We start from the raw sequence: 23,667 nt of genomic DNA on the forward strand, positions 1-23,667 counted from the left end.
GAACTTGGTTTTATACACAATCTTCTTCAACTTCACCCACCTGCTCCAGCTGTAACATTACTGTATGGCTGAAGTAAATTAAGGGGTGGAATTGGAAGAGGATCATGAATCCTAAAGCAAAAGTCATTTACAAAAGAGAAAACTTTTTCAGGTCTAAAATCTCTAGATATAGAGTTATATAAAACTCCTTTTGGACAAAAATAATCGACACCATACTTCCCAGCTCAGCAATAACATATTTAAAATCTAGACTATACAAATCCTAATTATCAATCCTATGTTTTAGTAAAATATCCATTCATCAGTACAGGACTACTAAGAACAGATCTTTTTTCCCCCCATGCAAACTCTCTTTTATAGGTTCAGATGCATTAAATTATTTTTTCCCTAACTCTTTAAAACCATCCTGACTTCAATATTTGTAAAGCATTTGAAAACATTTAATCTCTTTTTGTTTTCTGCTTAAGAATGTGGGTTTTTTGATAATTTTCCTATGTTTTTTCTCCAAGAGAACGAAGTGACCAAATGCTAAGCATGTGGTTGATAAACAGATGAACAGCGATGGCTGGCTAAAAAGGAATGGAAAACCCCACCTGCAGCACAATGCCTGAACTGAGAGCAACGGACCAAGGAAACTCCAATTTGTCAAACTGGTGGGTTAAAACCTTGCAAAGATTGCCAAACATTTACGTTATCTTCAACTTTATAACAGTACCAATTCTGATATTGTATATATTTTTCTTCTAGAACTGGTATTGTACATTCCCCAGACTCGCTCAGAGACCAACTGGTATTCAAATTACTCAAACTGGCTGGTATTTCGGATTCAGTTGGCACTAATTGGAGAGGCTGGCCGATATTTCTAATTATCCTGGCATTAATAGCCTGGAAATAGTCTCTCCGCTCCTTCCCTCCCAAGATTTATGAAAGCACTAATGCTGGCATAATTATAGACAGGAACAACTGGCAGGCTGGTACTGGCTGCCACCCAAGAGTCTTACAGCTTTCCCAGAATCCTCCTCCTATTCTTTGTACACTCGGCATCCAAGTTTTAATCCTTTAAATAATGTTTCGTAAGTTGCTTAAAATATACTGTATGATTTCCGTAAGTATTTCTAATCCACAAATTTCAGAGGGGAAGCAGACACCGTCTGACTTCTTCACTAGCCTGGGTTTCTCCAGCCTGCGTTCCCTATTCTTCACGAGGACAACCCATACTGTGATGATCATCAGGGCCTGCCTGAGGAAACAAGAACAATCGAGCTCCACAAATCCATTAGAATTTGCACAATATTATAACACAGCATTTTAACATTAGCTCTTAATTGCTGCTATTTCAGCTATATTTCAGCTTATTTGCCTGCTATTTCAGCTGTATTTCAAGCTACACTTAAAATAGGGTGCTTAAGTTTCTCTTGGAGATTGTGTTTCTTGAGACAAGGGTTTTGAGATTTTAAATGGGTTTTGTTGACCGCATTCCCTGCAGCAGACATAGTAAATAAACACAAAAGGAGGAATGGGCCAGTGCAGGTACAGTGGATACAGAAATGGAGCACAGTCCTTCACAAGACCTCACTGAAAAAGTCTGAATAAAAGCTGCCAGCATCAGATCTGCAACCAGGAGGCAAGATGGCTATCTGCTGCAGGCCACGCCAGCATTAGCTTCTGTGTTTGGTTCATATTGGCAATAAAAAGCAACAGACTGATATTCAATCTGACACAAAGCTGTGGAGCAAACTGTCAACAATTACTGTAACACACCCTAATATCCCTGCACAGCATTTATTCTGCAAGCTCTTATACAAGTAACTGAATTTTCTACATAGACAAACATTTAGAAGACAGAACAGGACCTATGAAACACCCCTGAAATATACACAAAAACCAATTTTATCTAAGACTTTCCTCTTGCATGTCCCACAGGAGCGGCATAGCCACAGAACAGACCGAGAGGACAGGCAGGTGAACAAACACAAGCCCAAGCATGAGCATGGAGCTCTGTGTATCTGAATTCTGGTGGACCATCACTGAGATGCATGGCCCAGATTATCAAGCTAGTATAAATGAGCACATCTCGCTAGCCTTGAGAAGTTTAAAACTTTGTGGCAGAACAAAATTATTTCCATTTATCTATATATAAACTTAATTATAACTATCCATCACCAAATCCTTAAATAGTGTGGTATTGTATCTGTCTCTCTCGAGCAAATTAAAATGAGATGCTTACTGGATGAGAATTAAAGCTGCTTTTGAGTTACATACAAAAGAGCAACACACACTGCATAAAAGGGATGTCCTTGTCTCTGGCTCAGGAACAGTCCTCCACTTTCCCATAGAGAATAAGTAGGATACTCTCTCTATCCATATGCACAAGAGAAACATTTATTTACTACCACTTAATCACAGAATGATCATTTCACATCTAATTAGTAACAAAGGCCGGATTCTTTCATCAGTGCCAGCGGCATTCTTCAATGCAGTTACAGTTTACTGATTTTGATGAATGATGGCATGAGGAGAAAGCATCACCTCCTTTACAGTGATGTTTTCTGTTTGGTATATTTTTAGCACTGTTTTTTCCAATTAGCCTTTTGCTTACCCTGAATAATCAATCCTGGCACAAAGTCATCAACTGACCAGTTCAGATTTGTAAGTTCAAAGGGTTCAGGTTTGTAAAGTTCACAGAAAAAGAGCCAGAAGGTGGAGTTTCCCTTAATTACTAATTTTAACTGACTTTATTGCCAGACTACTATTGCCAATCCCAGCACCTGAGGTGCAGGCATGTTCAGATCCTACTGAATTTCAAAATACCTGAGAAGAGGGGCTGATCCTAACTCCTTTGAAGTCAATGGAAACTTTGCTAGTGTACATCCAACGTAACTGAGTGATAATTCGCTGAACTGATCTTTTACTCTGCTGTTAAAGAATGGAGATCGTCCTCTATAGTTCTTCAGGCATTTTAAGCTAAAACAGTTTATTAGCAAGGCATTACAACTATAATTCAAAGATCCACATCAGTACTGAGAAAGAAAGTATTTTTGTTTTCTAACTAACATGTAACACCAGTCACATGACAAACCATTTAATCCAAATTGGGAGGGGAAAAAGGTGGCATAGCAGGAATAGCTTTGCCTTTTGACTACTCCATCTTCTGGAGTCTGCAGGTCAGGAAAACCCCCAAAATTCAGAACTAAACTGAAGAAGTAGCAGCTGGGTAGGACTGGCACAGTGACACAGTAAGCAGTATAAGCTTCTTTTCATCAGAGTAGGTCAGAATACAACACACCTAATTCCAATGAAGAAACAAAAGCAACTCATTTGTGTTTCATCTATAGCTGATCTAATGAGGCAAGAGAAGGTTTTTAAAGTATATATGAGAAAAGACAGCTAAACCAGAGAATGGGAACAGTACTGCATGTATTCTCAGCAAGATACAGTAAAATTAAAAAAAAAAAAACAAAACAAAAAACAACCTGCCTCAAACACCTTTCTTCAGTCCCTTGAGCGACCCTCCAGAGAAGCAGGGAACCTGCAGTAGGTACGTGGGGTGGCACGGGGCTTGCCGAGCAGCGCTGCACGCAGGGTCCCAGGCAGACCCCCCCAGCACCCAGCTGGTATTGTAGCACCTCAGCCCCGCAGGACTCCCCGGCAGCAGCCAGGAAGAGATGAGATGCTGTCTTCCTGCTACAATTTACAACCTCACTTAATCCTAGGGCTGTAAAATGTGCCGCTTCTGCTGTCGTTTTACTGCAACAATTTATTTTTTGCATATACAAGTGATGCCACCTACACTTCTGGCTGCATTTTAGATGCTATAAATTATGCCTCTGCCCTGTAAAAACAGGACTAGTTGAGATACTGTTGAGCATCGGACACACTCCAAGATCTGAATTGCCACAGAGAGAGACAACCTGTTACCCTCCGTGCGGGAGCGTGAAGGGGCTGCTGGAGCTCCTCCCTTGGTGGGAGTGGGTAGCACAGCTCGAGCTGGGGGAACACGCCAGCGTGCCTGGGATACAGCCGGACGCGCTCACCCGACCACCTCCACTACTCCCCATGTCTCCCGTGCCTGATGCCAGTTTTGTTTCCGTAGTCTGAGGCTGCAGCCTTTGCACACCAGTTTTCCAGGATCTGCATGTTGCTTGTGTGCGAGGGCTTTCCACAGCTCACTCGCACACTATCCTTCCCTAGGAAGGGACTCAACTCCTCAAGGCAGACTACCATTTTAGGGTGTTTTTCTAATGTTATTATCGGATAGATTTCTTGTTCTCCACTCATGCAAAGCCCTCTCTGCTTTGCAGCCACAATTTAATTTCCTTCTGATCGCTGATTTTCCTGTGTTTATATTTTATTCTGTGCCCTGTAGCTAATGAATGTTGCTCTAGCTGAGATCTGGCAGAGCGTTCGCTGTTGCCTGGCAAGCGTTCTCCTCTTCCTTGATGTATTTATTTCTTGGTTTCACCGAGACACAGTGTGGCATTGTAATAAAGTTAGTGCTTTTGCTTACGTGGAGTTTACACAACCAAGTGCGAGGGTACAGGGCATTGCAAGTGAATTCTCTTTTGTATTTGGGTGCCGTAACTCCGGTAGCTAACTGCACCCTATGTCAGAGGCACAACTTCCAACGGCACATGAAAAAGCGAGTGCAACAGCTTGCCAAGCTCGCCGTCACAGGTAGATGAGGCTCCTGGAGATGCAGGCACAGCCAGCCTGCATCTTCAGACTTTTCCTTTAATAAGCCTTAATAGCAAGTTTTAATTCAGCAACTCAAAATTGCATTTCTGTCTCACATCAGAGGAAAAAATTTTTCAGAGAAGCTACACCTGTGGCATTAACTGTCTTACAACCAGACAACTACATTTCAGTCAGGAGTCTTGTCAAACCATTGGAGATGTACCAAATTAATTTGTGCAGGGCCATTATTCTTTCATCTTTGCTGGCTAACTATCCACTGGGATTTCAGATTTCAGGATTATTACTGAGAAAACAAGGTAATTAAAATAGATAGATTAAGAGAATCAGGATGCCTTCATTTTTCCCCATTGGTACATGAGCTAGCCTAAACCAAACTACTTTTGCCCTGTGAAAAACAGACATCATAACAATTCTTTCTGAAGACAAAATCTAGGTATATACTCAGTATTAAAGGGTTTAAAGGACAAAAGCATTTTAGAATTGCCTTACATATATCCAAAATTATGACTAGGCTCCACGTGGACAAAATTAACATCAAAAGTATTTGCACTGTATTAATGGTCTGTTGTTAGTCTTTCTTCTGACAAGACCTTCTGTTGGTTCCCTTCCCTTTGCAGGCTGGAAACATTCATGTTTCCACTGCTTCACTGCTCGGCGCTGTTACGTTCCCATGGCTCCAAGTTACTGGAAGCCTTGCAAGAGTTCACAACTGCACAGTCAAGGTGTCACAGAAGGTGTAATGGGATCATCCTGGCCCATCCTTTTTGAGAAATGTCTTTTTAATCTCCTTTCTCAGACCTCACACTCCACTTTTTTCTTCTTCACTGACAACCTTTCCACTTCCATTATGTGGAGAGGGACAGCAAGCCGTTCTGAAATTATTGTTTAATTTTAGTTCAGTTCAGTGGGTTTCTCATCATGTAGACCCTGCTTGCTGTGATACTGCGTACAATAAATGTTTGCACAGTGAGTGGTTCCAAATGTCCAACATGTAGCAGAATGATCTGGGAACATTACTAGTGAAATGATGGAAATCTATTCGTAACAGAATATTCCCTTTAGAATATTATTTTTAGACTACTAAAAACCTCAAGAGATGTTTCTCAGACTGTACAACTAAACACCCCCTCAGACTCTTCATTTCCTGACTCATCACTTTTTTTCTTTACATGTTGCCCAAGCCTTTTCTGTCACCCAATACATATTTTTTCTTCAAAGATGATATTCACTGACTCGTGCTTTCTGCACAAATATGGTTTGCACCATGGAAAGGAGGCAGAAAGGAATTAGGAGATGGAGGAAGGACTCACAACCAGAACCCACCTCCAGCAACTACTCCACATCTCTTGCTTTTGGCACTCTCCCCGACAGCACGCTGCTCACTAACGATGTAAGATATTTGGGACAGAGAACTTATTTCCTTTTGTGTCTGGAAAGGGACTAATTGCCACTACGTAAAGGACACCGTTATTTTGACCCTGAATACATTCTCTGTAGAAAGGGCTGCAAGATCATGGCTCTTCTGCTTTGAGGCAGGAACAGTGTTTTATTCTGTGCTCAGACAGCATCCAGAAGAAAGAGATCATGAACAGAACTCTAAGATACATCACAAGTAATTAAATAAGTAATGCTAATTTACAAATGTACACCAAATGAGCAATAAAAAGTTAGATTTCAACAGTACAGAAGCAGAACATTGCCTCTGCATAAAATACACTGAATGAAAAGTTTTTCCCCCACTGCCCCTTTCATCTTTCCAACTCTTCACCTAATGCCATCAGGATTTTATTTTCCTGCTTCTACTTCCTCCTGTATTTAGTTATTTTTCTTTACTCAGCAAATCCTTGTAAAGTCTGAGTGCCATTTATTTATGTATAACATAATACATTATATTATTATGTATAACACTAGTTACTACTTACCTCATCCCACTCCAGAAGGTAGCTGGTGATTTTTGAACCATTATCAATGGGTGCCTATGAACAAAAATAAACAAAAGGTGATGTGGGGAATAAGAGAAAACTACTTCCCTCCCAGGCAAATGACTACAGTTTAAAGTGAAACTGAAGCTTGGGGCTTGCACACAGCTTGGCAACCTCTTAACGAATACCGAGAAGAAGCTGGACATAATGAAACACATACATTTTAACAAGTCAAGTCAGTGCATGGGGAGGGATTTGTCAGAGTACAGCAAGTTCAAGTCCCTTACTGAAAAATGACTGTCTCAGCTTTCAATTATTTTCAACGGTTATGCTCACTGTCAGTAAACAGTATTTTTCATTGCCTTCTTGCCCAATCCAAGCATTACCTACCTTCCATTGTAAGGTTAAGGAGCTTTTGGTCCTGTGTGAGGGTTTGGGTGGGAAGGGACACTCTGGTGCTGAGCTGTGAGTGGTGAAGCTGACTGGCTCTGAGCAGGATCCCTTTACTGAGTTGTACATTGCATATACCCTGGAAACAATATTCAAATGGGTTATAAATTTGCTGACAGCTACAAGATGAGACAGCACTGCCTCAGCTCCAATATTTGACTACCAAAGCATCCATGATACTGTCCACTAATGATAGATTTCTCACAGACCAGTGGCTATCATTATTCTACTTCACTTGGTACAAGTATGCAAAAAAAAAAAATCACAGCAGAAGAGGAACATGACAGTGTTTTGTGCAAATAGTCTCATAGACCACTGAGTTACCATCATCATCATCTTTTCTTTCCACCACTGTTTCCTTGCCTATTGCCAGACTTTCACACACTGTGCTAAAATCCTCTTCACAATACAACAGAAAGTATGAACTCATGAGAAAAAGGTATAGACTTTAAAGCCTGGTTTACACTTGATTCACATGTACCACGTTGAGTGGTAGAAACTGCTGGTCTCCTTCCATAGGTACAAGCTTCTCCTACATAGCTCAGGTGTCAACACTTAGTGGACCTCCATGAATTAGAACTAACACAGCTCAGGAACATTACTCTGATAAACTAAAAATCTTCAAAGCAAATTTGATTTCAGGCAAATCCTCTATGTATCAGCACAGAGGGGGATACACAATACCAAATAATGTGGGAAAGCGAATACAATATAGTTGAGCACTTCCTCACTATGTGCTTTTCTCTGAAAAATTAATGATGGGGTTTTTTTTCCCTTCACATTTTCCACGCAGCAAAAGAAAAGTGCAAATTGGAAGTCTTCTACTCAAAAAAAAGTTCAAACCATGACCAGACGATGACCTCTGAGCTGGCTGTAGCTATTGTGTACTTGAATGCAGAGTTTAAGAAAGGGCATTTTCTAAATTTGTTTTCAGTAGATAAGAGTAATTTATGTACAATGGCCACCTATGTAGAATCAAACCTTTTGGGGGAGGTTCACAAGAACTGCTATAGTGCTGCTTTACCCATCACCTGTTAGCAGTCAGGAGTGAAAACATATGCAATTAATTAATCGAGCCTGCATCTGGCAAGTGGTATGTACGTGTGCCGGAAATCAGCATAGCTAAGCATCAAACACACATCAGGGAACACAACCATGCAGAAATGAGCTTAATGAGCATCTTTTGCAAGTCGTTGAAACACTGAGCACAGTCATCTCTGAAGGTACCAAAATAATACTACTTGAAGAAACACAGGAGATAGATTCAGAGCGAACCAGGTTCTCCTGGCTGCTCAGCGCCCAGCAGGGCAGGACCAAGCACAAGCTGCTTGTCTGTGTGGAGACGAAGCCCTGAGAGATGCTGCCAAGGTTAAGGAGACCCAAGGCAATCTGCTGAGTAACTGTTGGCCCCGTACATTTCTTTACTTAACAGATTTATTTCTTCACAGTCGTTAACACATAACACAGTTTCAGTGAAGAAAAAAATTGTTGTGGAAAGCTAACAGTCGGCCTTTTCAGAGTTGGTTCCCTCCATTACAAACACATGCTGCTGCGTTTTCAGTCTGACTTTTATGTTTAGCAGTTACTTCTTTTTAAACAAAAGTTATTGCTAACTGTTCACAAATGATTTATAATTTGGCAAACCTGCAGGAAGGCGGAGGGAACCGTAGGTAGGCAGACTGAAGTCAGCCAGGACACGGGGCAAATACCCCCAACACCCCTAAAAATCGCATGAGACCTCAACGCCATGCTTCACATGGCAACCATTCTGCTGTTTGAAGCTGGCTTTAAAAATGATGCTCAACTGCTTACAATAGGAAGCTCAGCGGTGTTTTACAACCTTCTCCTCCTCGCTACCATCCATTTGCTGCTAGGGCTGGGACTACTGCCCAGCCTGGGAGCCAGGGTCTCTTTACTTATTTACAAGAAGTTACTTCTGGTCTTGTGCTTCTACTTGAAAAGTTCATTTTAGGGCTCCACTAGAAAATATCTTTTTTTTTTTTTAAAAAAAAAAAAAAGCTATAGAACCAGAGAAAGACAAGACACATTTTGGTGTTGCGTCTTTTTTTAGAGCTCAGAAGCAAAGTGTTTGCTCTTTAAAGTTTTACAAACAGTAGCAGCCTTGATGGGAAAAAGCACGCCAAACCTAGCCCTTGTCTGGAAAACCAGAAGGAAACAATAGACAGGAGTGAAAGGAATTTTTTTTAAAAGGATACTGAGCATAAGTGAACAGGATGTGAATTTGAAGCCTTGGTTCATAAGCAAAGTCTTTTATAAAAATCCAACATGAGCAGATAACACCACAGACGGTGTTAAAAACATCAGGGAGCAAAACTGAGAATGTGTTAATAGTTAATAAATGTGTAATACACATTTTTAGAATCAAAGAGAAATATGCTCTAAAAATATTGAGACAGGTCAGTGTGAATCCATCTTTTTTGAATAAATGCTGAAATTACTACGGTCAGATGGATCAGCAGATTTACTTCATGAAGCAAGGAGTATTTAGGAAAAAACTGTGCTGGAGTACTTTCAGTGCTAGCACACCTACATTACAATAATTGGACAAACGCCAGTTGCTTTAGACAAATTTTGAAGATGCTTTAGGTATCCCACTTTGATACACAAGCACTTCCAGGCCTGTTATACATATAGACAAATATAGGTAATGTAGATGTCTTTTTTCCTCTTACTATAGCAACGACAACAACATGACAGAAAATGTATTGTTCAAAAAGCACTCTTGTAACTTAAAGTCCAAGATAAAAATCTACCAGAAAATATTTAGAAGCCACTGAAAAAACACCTACAGAGGTGATCATGAAATTCTTGACCTACACTGTATAGTTAGATAAAAAACTTTCACTTTTATTCTAATATAATTGAAGAGTTTATATTTAAGTGACATTCATAGTCACACTAACTCACCTGACGTGATAATCTGTTGCTGGCCTAAGGTCTTTCAGGTTATATTCTAATTCTTCTCCACTGCAGGAAAAAAGCCCCAAACCAACAAATCAATAAATTATGAAAAGCAGTATCACACTTAGCACAGTTAGTGATTTTCCAGTGACTAGCAACTCCCTCATATTATGATTAGAAAGAAGAAAAAAAAAATCCCACCACAGAAAAACAGCAGTAAACAATATATGAACAATTTATTGACACACTTCATGTTTCTTGAAAACTTTATAAAGCTCCGTATACATAGCAGAAAAGTGGTTATCGTCCCAATTTATATAGTAAACTAGCTATATGGGTTTATTTCAATGCTATCCTTACATTTTGTTGATATTTGCATAAAGCTCATTGTGTTTTTCAACCCTCCCACAGCTGAAAAGAGTAGAATCGATACATTACTTCGTACTTTCCACACATTCACTATTTCAAAATATTTTATAAAAAGTGGAAGTCATTGAACTTCAGAGGAAAAAGTATAGTTTCTTGCACAACCGTTTCACTTATTTGCTTTCTCTTCCAGTACCACACTCTCTGTGAGGACCACAGCAAGGAGACATTTAATTAATGCCCTAACAGCTGGACCCAGATCTTTTTCAATACCAAGAAAAGTAAAAGCACAGAGTTTCAGACATTTTAGGAGAAAAACAGCATATAATCTATTAATTTCAAATGTAGCCAACATAGTTAGGGCTATTCTTTTTCCTTATGTCTTGTTTGCTGGTAAATGAACACTAGGCTCAGTCACATGTTGCCAATTCTGTGAAGATTAAGGTAAGGGTCAGTGTTTAATAAGTAATAGCTATCTCATGTAAGTGCTTGGCTTATTCATGATTTTATTAAAATATGGGAAACAAGAAAATTCTCCGTTTAGCATAAAGAAATATTTCATAGATAGTTGGACGAATACAGGGAGATATCTCAAAATCAAGAGAACACAACCAACCAGAAAGCACATGCCTGCTGGGCTGCCAGAAATCCATCAAAAATCCTTCTTTTTTTCATATAGTCCAATGCTCTGCAAATTCACTTTTTTCCCTCTGAAATGAGTGCACCTCCTTGCAAAGACAAGGTATTCAACATATTGCAGACTTTCTTTTGTCTATAGTAATAATGATTACTGCTGCTCGTGACAGAGCTTACCACATTAAGCTAATGGCTGTACTCTGGCCAGCAGCAGGAGACAGATTACTACTAGCAGCTTTAAAACAGATGCACAACATTGCATAACCAGGAGAAAATGTGCAGCCATCACACCAGCAAGCACAAGAAGTACCAGAAAGTGTCCTTCCCATTTTAAGAGCTCAGCAGCCCACATTAACCTATAGAGATGCTCACGCTGGCTCACAAACAGCTAGTGTAAATACCAGGGAGAGAGAAAAAAAAAAAAAAAAAAAAAAAAAAAATCAGGCAGCATTTCCCTGGTTAATATGCACTTTTTATATTATCCAAGACCGTTCACGCAGACCTGCCTTCAGCATACCAGGAGGAATACCCTAATTCACAGGACATTTTAAGAAAGGAGATAGTTTGGTCTTGAGAGGTAATTCCATAAATGCTGTAGCACCTGGACTCTATTAAATGAGATTTGGGAAGGATTAGCTATTTCACAACAGCCAAGGTCACATCTCAAAACTTTCTATCCTCGACATCATTAGCGGGAAAAAGAAAGGCGTAACACCATACGTACGTGATCACAGAATGAGCTCGGAGGATCACTGGAAGGACAGACAGAGAAATCCCTCAGAATTTTTACTGAAGACTACTGAGAGCCAAGTATTCAGGTTTTTCTGGGGAGCCTATATAGCCTACTGATCGGTGTGCTCCCTCCTCTGCTCATCTAAGACACTACAAAGCAGTAAAGCCCTCAACTTTTGCTCGTTAGCTCAAAAAGCAAGCTTTACTGTTCTTAATTCTGCACATCCACACAAATTTAGCCCATTAGGAAGGCAGCTATCCTGCCTGCATGGTATACATGAAAGGTTTTGACATTTACAGTAAGAGAAAAAGTAACCTTTTCATTGGCAATGGGAGAGACAGCATCGTATGCAAGATCTGTCATGTGCAGGGGAGGTGGGAGGGGAAGGCAATTAGGGACCTTGTGACATGCACTCAACCAGTTCCCTGCAAGCTCCTCCAGCAAGCGGGGCTGACGGGACAGTGAGGGAGCAATTACAGGGTGTTCAAATGTGCTTTTTTCTGCGACTGATGGGCATGCCAAAATCCACCCTGAAAAGCTCAGAGAATTCATTCCTAACGAAAACACAACTTGAGAGCAACACAAGTGTAAAAATGATGCTGTTACCTGTAAATTATCTTGTATTTTCCATCCCTCCCTTTATCCGATAAGGCAACCTCATAGGTACAGGTGTAAGGCAAACCATTGTTGTGTCTATCTGCACTTAGAAGGCCAGTGGGAGGTGACCAGGAAAGTAAAACTGTTCTTGCTTGAATATTTGTAACCTATAAAAGAAACATCAGTTACTCTGAATTCCAAGAATAACACTGTCCTCTAAGTATTTGCTTTTTGCTTGCATCTTCACAATCAATTTCTTGCAAAAAGGCAATTTCAGAGCTAGAGGTGAAAAGTAAAGGGTCAGAAATGGTCATCAACAACACAAACAAAAACAGAGGTTCATGGCATAAACTAATCTCTAACAGATGAGGAATACAGAGAGATGTCACCCTGCAGTGAGCTGGCTCATCATTGTCTGAGCATCCAGCAAAGGATGCCTTGCACCGTTCTGGAGGTACCTGCTGCCGTGGCCATTACCAGAAGGGAAGTGGAACTAAGTGGAACAAAGACTTTATCCTATAGATTGTTTTGTACACAATTATTTTTCTAAAGCTTTTGTTAGGGAGATTCTCTAATAAAACTCTGATGTTTTTTTCAGTCATCCTGTTCCTTCTTGTAATTTGAAACAGCAATAATTCAACTGCAAATACGTAAAAAAAACCCAATTCAATCTGCAAGGTTACGCTGACTCAAAACTGTAAGGGAGAATCATAACAGAAGTCCAACCCATCAATTAAAAGTTACATCACAAATCAATCACTTTGTGCCCTGAGAGAAAGACTGCATGTATTATCTATAGTCACTCCTGGGCACAGCTCTATAGCAACACCTCAATGGCAGATGGGTGAGAATTCTCTTTTAATAAAACATGGAAAAAATACCTCAAACCCCTGCACCAAAACAACTTTATCACCCCACCAGTGCAGCTGTAGTCTTCTGGAAATGCAGGTCCAAATACCTCTACACTGACCAAGCTTAAAGAACTAGCATCGCCTTTCTCACCAGGAGAGCCCACTGGCACAGTGCCAGAGGCATCGTTCATCAGCTGCACACACCAAAGAGCAGCTTCCCAGAGAACAGCCTTCTGTTATCAAGCCAAGAAAGAAGAAAAAAAAAAAAAATCCCTCCCCGCCACCATCTCAAAAGAAGAAGAAATAAAAAACAATGGTTGCATTGGCTACCTTGGAAAGACAGCACGACATTTTTATGCATGCCTTCTGAAAAGTGCCCAGGGAAGCCTCAAAGCCGCCATAGCCTCAAGCTCTCTGCCACAAACACTCCACTTTTCGTAATGAAAATGACTACGTTTTTCTTTCTTAATTGTAGTGAAAATGTAAAGAATATTTTTTTAGCTAGCCTCCATGAGGAGGAATCAAAGCACGAGGTTTTATATTCTTTATTCATTTCTCCTACACATCAAATTTCACTGGTTCTATCATTTTAACAGATTTTTCCAACACACGGAGCAAAACGTTGTTATTTTAGAAGGTGTAAGATGAATGATGCAGGTGCTTAGTTACACGCCCTACGCTTTTCTTGAGACAATTAAAACACCTTACCCATAAATGATTTGGTAGTGAAATATTAGCAATCAGCTTGTAAACTGCTTCTTTACAAATGTGGCTTCTGGATATCTTTGTATAATGGAGAATATTTAACTTCTCACATGAAAACACATTGCTTCCAGCTGAAGAGCACTGCAACTGTTGTATGTGACACCCGTATATCAAGCAATTCTTTCTGAGCAAGTCGTAAATCTGTTTTTAACACTGACAAGTACGTGACACCACGAAACGTCTCATCTTAACTTAAACACCGTGCTCCCAAAAGTTAAAGATTTTAATTTATAGCAGCACACAAGTCTTGCAAAAAAGAAAACGTCTGTTCAACCTAATGTGAAAAACAAGTTATAAGGCAAGAAGTTTTAAGTAGTATCAAGCTTTTTTCTGTAAAAAATACGAACATGCAAATTCTTGTATGACTTTTCATAGGATTTCTTCCTCTAGTCACATTTTTCTGATGCTATGAAATCAATGTTTGCTTCAAAAACTTGGATGAGTGAAAACTGATACTGGATTAGATAGATTATAAGAATCTTGAATGATTCAAATAAAACAGATAAGTTAAACTTTTGAGAGATATATATACACACACAGGTACGTGAATGAAATTGTGACAGATATTTAGAGCTAAAAGTCTGTATTTTAAATAATATTTTGATCAGAAAACTGGATAGTAAGATCCAAATAGACTTTTTTTTTTAACATACATTACTACTATGCCAGCTCAGCCCATCAACGCGCAGTTTCTTTTATTATGGAAATATGCTTGCATAATTGTTTTTCATAAATTCAGCCAGACTTGGAGCTGGAGGCATGATATCCTGCCAATGTTCTATTGAAATGTTTTTCTCTGTGACTACTCACAAGGACACACGTATATATTCCACGTACGGCAAAATCTCTGGCCTTTCATGAACTTTAGCAAGCTGTAAAAAGTCAGGTCTTTTATAGTTTCTTAAAATAAGAGAAAGTATCTTACGGACTAACTGCTAGAAACTGTTAGACTATTATTCTGAAGTCAGCATGCAGACATTTCCATGCAGAGGATAAAAGTCCAAACCCAGTTGCTAAGCTGCTCTAGCTACACCATTAACTTCTTACTGATACAGCGTTCAGAGTGGCTGCTGGCCTGCCTTGGAGGTGTTATGTACACAGTAACTGCTGGTGGAAGTTTAAAAATAAACACCAGAAATCATTAAATACAATTCTTAGCTGCACTGAGTACACACAGCAAGTAAAGCAAGTGAGGGGTCACTGTCTGCATGATAAAGTCAGAAAAGGCAAATCTATACACTCCCTGGGTATAGAAATCAGAACAGTACTGTGCACGTCAGCGCGAGCGCTGGGAACGGATTGATTCGTATGGCTAGAGATAAACCTATCTGCTGCTCACCGACTAACAGGCTCAATACCGTATCACGTTTACCAGCCAAAGGCCTCTCTCTTCAATATCTGATTTAGTGGCCAAAGCCACCACTTAACTCCACCAAGGAACTCCTACCTGGAGCAGGAAGCACTAGCTTTGCTGTGAAAAAGGGCAAGTTAAATAAATGGGGTTATGATATGCCGAGAATAACAAGCAGGCACTCGCAAACCAGCTCAGTAGCTTTAACTCCAACTTTTCTCACTTACACCTGGGAAAACAAGCACCTTTCAATAGATAGTGAGCAGCTGAACAGATCCGGACCAGCCTTTTTCAGTGCTGTAAGGAACAGGACAGCTAATATCGTGATGGTGGGCCTAATGCCACTACTGAACTTGCAGACAAAAATACTTAGCTGTAAGTAAAAAAAGACAGTTTATTGTTCATTAATGCTGCCCTAATTTCATCTGACCAAAACATAAGCAGCCAGAGCACTTCTTCACAGGCTGGACAGGTAAACCTCTATGCCGCTTTCTAGTTACCCCAGACTGTCTCATCTGTCCCCAAAATTGCTGTGCTCGCTTTGAACAGGACTGGCTTGGCCTTTTAGCTGAGACCTAACAAAAGATTGTCCCACAAGGAGTTTTGTATGTCTGGCGAAAAGCACAGTTAATTAGTTTCTGAAAACTTCTCAGTTTACACAGTAAATGCCTGCTTTCTATGCTATCAAAACTCGGTGGTGTAAATAATTATTTTATAAAAGCCCCTGGGAAAGAATCCCAACTCCTGCACTACTTTAATAAGGTTACAAGACTGATGAATATCGGTCTTTCCCGTCTTTCAGGTAATGAACAATGTTTCTGTACAACTTTCATTATCTTTCAAATTCCGGGTTAGCATTCACAGGCATCGTGTGGTTCGGGGTTTTATTGTATGTGTGAGAACTACACTGCAAGCAACATTCATTCACTCCCTCGAGGGCAATGTTTGAAAGACGTGGGGGTCAAATGAATTCACGGTTATTACCAGGTCAAGATTTTGCTTTTAAACTATAGCTCTAATGCTGCAATTTTAGGCAAAAATCCCAATGATTAAATATGAGTTTTGCTGCAGAGCAAGTCAGCGGGAGCAGGCTGCCTTTTGGAAAGTCAAACTAACGTTTGAGCTCCAACTCCATGGTCCTGCAGTGTTTCCCTGTTGGTCCTGCTCACGGTGGGAGGTGATGTCCCCCCAAGCCGCTCAGCAGCCATGCCGTCGGCTGCAGCAACGCTGTCCCAGCCACTTTGGAAACCCAGAATCAAGTTTCTCTTCCCTCACCAAGGTATTTGCTTTGGAGAATGCTTACTTTGTCTGCAATAATGTGAATTAAAAATATATTTCAGCTTAAATAAAAACATGGGGGGGGGGAAAGCAAAAGGCTTCTTTTAGAATTTGTGCTGTCAAAGGGATAAAACTACAATTAAATTTACAGTTTGGTTGCACGTCTCAAACAGGTAACAACAGCTACTATTGAAAACAGACTTTTTATAATTAATCATTTTAAAAGTGTATATATTTCGTACTTGGAAAGGTGAGAGAGACTTTGTCACATAGAGGTACCTGGACAAGCTAGATTAAAGATGGCTCCAAGCGATACCACGGCTGCGAAGTCTCCTGCAGGAGTTGCTCGGAGTGCTAATCCCTTCAGATGGTGCTCGCCTGGACACGTCAAAGCCATGTGCTGCAGACATAGCATCACTTGGCTTGCCACTGACTTACTGCTCTGTGCCCTTCTGTTTTAATTATGTCACTTCTTTCTACACAATTGTGTTTCTATACATTGTTTTATTTTTCATTCATATATGCATAAGGCTCACTAAGAAATACGGCCCAGCTGACTATTTATGCATAATATGATGTATTTCTATCAGATATAATACTGACTATGCACACACATAATCATTCATAGCAATTAATGGTTTGGGAGACTCCTATGAGTTTAATTACTCACAAATGTCAAAGGTACAGAGAGAAGAATAGATAATCCCCAGCATCTTCTCACTAAATGTAATTAGTACTGAACTAGCATTTACCATGTTCTAGATTTTTTTTTTTTTTTTAAAGATTCCTATTTTTGAAATTATTAAAGAAAAATTACTTTTGTCTATTGGTAGTTTTTTGCTCCCCTCTGCTTTAAGTGCTCTGGTTACCATAAATCTAATTGTACAGAGCTCAGAATCCTGCAAACTGCTCAAATAGCTTCTCTCCTTACCTCTATAGATATAAGTATGAAATAACACATTTTTCACGTCAGCTCTCTGGATCTTTGTAAAAGGCATCTAGCTGTGGCATTTTACCAGATGAGCAACATTCAGGTAGTCCTTGATACAAACATATTGACTCACTCTGTACAATAAACTAGCCTAATTTTGCGACAATTGCACTTTCTTCCCTTCTGATCTCCCAGAAACTCTTCTCTCAAGTCTTCAGCTTCGTATTGTCACTTGTCTCTACATGAAATAAAGCAACTTTCCTTCCTGCAAACAAAAACTCGGGCTGCAGCCCCCTGGTATTTATCATCTCTGCAGGTCTGGTTTAGATTCTGGCTGGCTTTGAACCTGCTCTTGTAGATGCCACAACAGTAGGATCCAACACCTACTGACTGAGCAATTTAAGACCAAACACCTTTTGTATTTATTCAGAACAAAAGCATCTAAGAGAACAGCTCCTAAAAATAAAACTCGGCCTGTGCTCACGCCTGCCTCTCCCTGAGCTCTGCCACTTCTGCATCTAAGGAACAGCCACCCCTCCATGCTCTCACTGCAGAATTTCTTTATATCAGCCTCTATCAGTTACTGTTGAACCCAGTCTTCAGATGAGCTTTCCAACTGTTAGGGTTTTTTTATTTGCTTATTTGTTTACTAGCTTTCCAGCTGGACAGAGAAAGGCCTGAGCCCTGACAGAGCAAAGGAGGTAAAACTCCCAAAGCACTGACGTCTCCCTCTGCCTCGGGACCATTTCTTCAAGTGCTTGTTCGGAGCGTTCATTCAGATCCACAATACCCTTCTGGTTTTCATTTGACACACCAAACTAGAAAAACATCACATTCAAAGGACTTACAACCAGATTTATTAATAACCTTACCTGACTGCGGTCACACCCAGCATGGTGATTCAATTTCCATTACAATTCACATGCTTTTATGGATCAGAGAAACTTAGAATACAGAAATTGCCATTGAATAATAGACTTAGCTTAATTTAATCATGATTACAGACATAAATTGCTCATGACAAATAAAATTAAACCCAGGGGAGAGGGGGTAGGAGCTATGTAAATCACCCCAGTGTGCTGGGTTCCCCGTCACACTATGAATACCGGGAGTTGTCCTCTGGAAACAGGCGACCGGTACGACTCCTGCCGTGGGCAGAGCCCACAAATACCCATGAGCGCAAAACATGCCTCAAATTTATATCCCGGCAAAATGAGTTAGATATATACAGCAGCAACAATCTACTAAGGAAAAAATTCAGAGGTGCTCCCCTGTGAAATCACCAGTATGTTGTGACACAATCTACTTATCACATTTGCTATTTTGTGTGTGTGTGTGTGGTAATTTGGGATCACATACCTGTGGTTTCTCCATTCCAGAAAGAATGTCTTGAACCCTTTTTGTTTCTGAATCAAATTCTGCAAAACAGAGAATGTGGAAATAGGAAGAAAAATAAATAACCAAAATTAAACAAAAATGTCAGCTATGTCAATAATTCTTCAGGAATTTGCAAATAGGAGAGAGAGATAGATTTACCTGTACACGAGCATCAGCTGTTTTGCTCTTGTGAATTTAAGGTATGCAGTTACATGGATTAATATGAAAAAATTATAAAAGAGAAAAAGAAGGGAAAGAAACTTCCAGTACTTACAGATACTCAGAAAGGTGGGATTATTTGTAGAGGTGTCCTCCACAGACAAAGTTATTAATTGGGATTTGCTTTCACAGAGCAAAACCACCCTATTTCCAAAGCTTAGCTGTGGAAGAAGCCCAGGGGTTTCTACAGCTCAATTACTGCTGAACTTAATCCTGGTTTGTAAACCCAACACATCCTTACTCCATCGGCTGTAGAGCTGGGCTATCCGTGGGCTCACCAGAGCACCGGGCTGCCGGAAAGGATGAGCATCCTTGCCCCATGTGGGGAAAGCCCAGACGAGCTGTGCAGGGTGCCTGCCCTGAGCCCCACACCCACCCTACCAGCTACCTGTCCTTAAATGCTGTTATCAGGTAATGCTCAACACTCTTAACAGCCACCTTTCAACTATGGAGGTAATAAAGTCATGCCAGGCTAATTCGGATGCCTGACTAGCAGTAATACATCCTCCCTCCCTGAGCCTTGCGCCTGGTACAGCGGCTCTTGCAGGGGCTACACAGCATTATCACAGGGCAGGGTGTGAAATATTGCCCCTAAATTAGACGGATTAATTGAGCGCAGAAGGTGCTGTAGAGGTGATCATCTGAGCAGTGGAATCAGCCTTTCCCCCATCCTCCCCCCAAAAAAAGTCTTGAGGTAAAACATCAGCTTAGAGTAATGAGGTGACACAAAGCAGCTTTATTCCTTTTGGACCGCAGCACAGAGAGGCCTCACTTTCCACTACAGTATTCTCTAATGGAAAACTAGGAACATACTTTTTCTGGGGTTTTTTTTGTTTTTTTTCTTTTTTTAAAATGTTAATGTAAAAAGTTTGCTAGCCAAAGCAGAAGAATACGTCACACCTACACAGCAAAATGAGCAGGATCTCTTTATAAAAAGCATACAAATTTGGCATAGGAAGCAAAAAATATTAATAAAGTAAAACTGGTAAGATCAGATCAACAGCTTTTGCAAATGATTCCCCCAAAGCCTGACCTAGTTCTTGTAGCCCAAGAATGTGTCTTTATTTTTGTCTGTGACCTGCTTTAAAAAAAGTACATCTTCTTTTTAAAAATTCCACGTGCTCGGCTGCCAAGAAAACAGAATTGGATGAATGCTGATGGCAGAACTCCAGTGTAAATGCCCATCTCTCCCTACAAGAATGCACCTTGGTGTGGAGTGGGAATGACAGATCTCCTGCTCCATGCATTCCTGGATTCCTTTTAGTCTCAGCCACTTGGAAAAGAAAGGAGTAGCAGTAACACAGAAGAGGAAGATACCATTATTGTTTTTTTCCATAGTAGATAACCCTTAGAGTGTATTATAAAGTGTATAAACTGGCAGGATTTAGCCAGCATAAGATAATACTGACTTGAAAACTACACAGATGGACTAAAATGGCTAAGGAAAAGGTTGAGATGCTGATCCAAGTGAAAATGTCATCAAAGTTTGGGGTGTTTCAGAATTCAGGGTTCCCTTCAGCATCAGTACAGAAGTAGGACTGCGCCACAAAAGCCTGGATCCAGATCTGGAAACTGCGGAGGTCTTGGAGGCTTATCTTGAAGGGATGCTAATCAGAAGCAGCTTCTGCAGCTACAGAGTGTAACAAAAATGCTGCTACTATTTTATTGAAAGTTTATGGTTATTATGTCACCCCTAATTACAACCCCCAGAAGCTAAGCGTGAATCATTCTCAACCTTAAATCCCAAACATGTGGACTGAATTTTCTTTCCTCTCTCTGCTTTCTAGCAAGGATGCTATCTGTGTCACACTAAGCAGTAGAGGAAAATAAACCCTGAAGCCCAAAGAAATCTCACTTCCCTCTCCCGTGAAAAACGATCGCTTTGTACAGTAACTGAGCCCTCTGACCCTTGCAGGTCAGGGCTGAGGGTTCAACTGCTCCAAATACAGGAACTGACTTTAAGACCTAAGGGAGTTGGGTATACCCAGCAAATAAATAATAAAAAAACCCAAGTACTTCAATCAGACTTCTCAATGAAGAGTCCTCCTAAGGAAATCTTTTATATTAGCTCCCCAAGTATGCAGCTTGTTCACAAGGAGAGGGCTCTGAGTACCAGATACACTGAAACTTTGAGTTATTAAGGACATATGGATATTTATGTGGACAAAGTGGATATTTATGTCTCCAAGAGTTTATACAGATAAGCTGGAGGTGGAAGAAGAGAAGTCTTCTTCAAAGATTTTGGGGAGGGGGAGAGAGGGAATGGGACACACACAGACCTAAGGTGATAATACGAGTGCAAAAAAATTAAGAATTGAATTTAAAGTTGATGAATAATACATATATGGATGGGTGCTGCATCACATTTTCTAAAGAATAAGATGTACAAGATGATGCACATATGCTGACCAACTATGTCAGATATCCCCTATGCTGAACCTCCTGAGTGTTCACACAGGAGACTGGGCAGGTACTAGCAAACACTTGCACACACCCCAACCACTTCACATGTATAGAGCCGATGTATCCCATGTCACTGATTTGCTAATGCCATGAATCATTTTACAAGAACAACAGCAAAGAAAGAAAAGTCTATAGTAAGAAGCACCCTTTTATCACAAGCTTTGAAATCACTGTACCGTATGGAAGGGACAGCGTGTGCCTTAAGAGCCCTGCACTGAATTCAAACCAAAAAAACCTCATGAATAATAGGTAATGCCCTGTGAAAATAGAGCAAATGTAAAATTAAAGACAGAAAGCAATAAATATGCATAAGTGACATCTATAACGACATCAGAGAATAGCTCAGGTTGGAAGGGGACCTCAGAAGAGGTCATCAAGCCCAACCTCTGTCTGAAAGCTAGAAAAAAACCAGTGCAAAACCGCCCCATGGAAAAACTTGTTCATAAAACTGAAGCCAACCTTTTTGGGAGAGAGAAAGTAGCTCACAGTATTGCCATCTTCTCATAGTATTTCAAATACTTAGTTTCACATTTCAAGAGCCATAAAAAATTCTCAGGCTTCGGTTGATCTCCTTTCAGTAATAAACACAATTATTCACAGTCTCCTGAGCTAGACTAAGCTAAGGAGAACGAGACCTGTCATGAATCCCTCCCTCAGTAGGAAGTTGGTCTTACCTGCCAACCTCTCTCATAACACATTAAGTGTCAAGCTCAACATCTTTCTCCCAAGCCAACAAAGAGCTGAAATCCTTCTGAAATAGAAAATGATAGAGAGGAAAAAAACCCATCTTATATGCTCCACGCTGATAATACAGAATTGGTGAAAAGCTTTTTTTCCTAGCTCACTATTATTGTTACTCATCAGCCGCTGAGGACTCTTCTACTAGATTAGCTCACTGAAGCATGTAGGGACAAGGAGCATGAGCGTCTCCCAGACATAACAGAAGCAGTGGTGGAAAGGTGGGGAAGAACAGAAGGAAGAAAAGGGGAAGCCTTGATGTAAAACAGGAGACTAAAATTCAGAAAAATTACCCACAACTGCTCAGGAAAGGTGGTGGGTGGCTGGGCATGATTCACCTACTTGGCACTAACTGTCCTTGAATAACTGACAGCTGATTTGCTTTTAAGTCTTTGTCCCTTCCTCTCTTTCTCAGCTAATTGAGCACCGAGTGTCTGACATGAACAAATAAAGCTCTGTATGTCAACCCCCCCGACATTAACACTGGGGCTTGCAGAGGCAGGCAGCGGACACGCGCTGCTTTCCTCCTTTGCCATCGGGAACAGAAGTTCAGTCACGTCAAGGAAGAGCCCAACTAACACTTCAGGTCATTGTCCCGTTATAACATTTCCTCTCAACATCTGTTCCCCACATCTGCCATGGCAAAATTCTTTCTCCTAGGAGGAAGCTGGGGGTGGGGATGAATTCCTTGTGAATGCTCAATGGGGTCCTCTGAGGGACAGTATAAAAAAAAAAAAAATCTGAGTTATCCTGTAGATCTCAGCGTCTCATAGATGTTATAGCTGTCCCAAGCTACAGCATTAGGCTCTCATTCCCAGTCTGTGGGTTATTTGGATCCAACGTTTCAGACTAACCTTTCGTAGCAGAGAAGCCAGCTGTAAGACCTGGACCACATCTAAGTTTGTATTTTGGTCATCACTATTTTCTTCAGAGTTTTGGGTCATAACCAAAACTCCACAGATACAACCAAGAGTAAATGCCCCTAAAAATTAAAATACTTTCCCAGCAGCTGTTTGGTGCTAACAGGGTTTCAATGTTAAGTCTTGCTGAACTAAAGCCTTTTATTATATGCTTCTGTTAGCCTGCGTCTATGTTCCTTTCTGCACGTACAGTACAAATATAATTTTCAAGACCTTTCCAACCCTACTTTTGAACACCAAGCACAGCTTTAAAAAACAGGAAAAAAAATACTTGTCATTTCAAGGTAAGTTTGAAGTTTCCATGAATAGTTTTCATGTTTGCATGAACAGCAGCTGTGTATGTAAATGGTTTGAAATAGCTAAAAGCTCTAAACTAATTAAGATTTTCCCATTGCAAATACAGATTTTAGGTTTGTTCTGCATTCTTTCCTTTGCGGAGAGGAAAAGGTCCAG

General features: G+C 40.4%; 1 protein-coding gene across 1 annotated transcript in view; it reads right to left on the reverse strand.

The window, feature by feature from the left end:
• Positions 1–23,667, reverse strand: part of FNDC3B (fibronectin type III domain containing 3B) — a 218,161-nt gene that overhangs the window by 64,287 nt on the left and 130,207 nt on the right. Inside the window, exons 7-11 of the mRNA XM_076341361.1 lie at positions 18,857–18,915; positions 12,331–12,488; positions 9,996–10,055; positions 7,008–7,146; positions 6,618–6,671 (exon numbers count right to left, since the gene is read on the reverse strand). Coding sequence (XP_076197476.1) covers positions 6,618–6,671; positions 7,008–7,146; positions 9,996–10,055; positions 12,331–12,488; positions 18,857–18,915 — 470 coding nt within the window. The remainder of the gene's footprint in view (positions 1–6,617; positions 6,672–7,007; positions 7,147–9,995; positions 10,056–12,330; positions 12,489–18,856; positions 18,916–23,667) is intronic.

Source organism: Aptenodytes patagonicus, chromosome 6, assembly GCF_965638725.1.
Source record: "Aptenodytes patagonicus chromosome 6, bAptPat1.pri.cur, whole genome shotgun sequence".
Classification (NCBI taxonomy): Eukaryota; Metazoa; Chordata; class Aves; order Sphenisciformes; family Spheniscidae; genus Aptenodytes; species Aptenodytes patagonicus.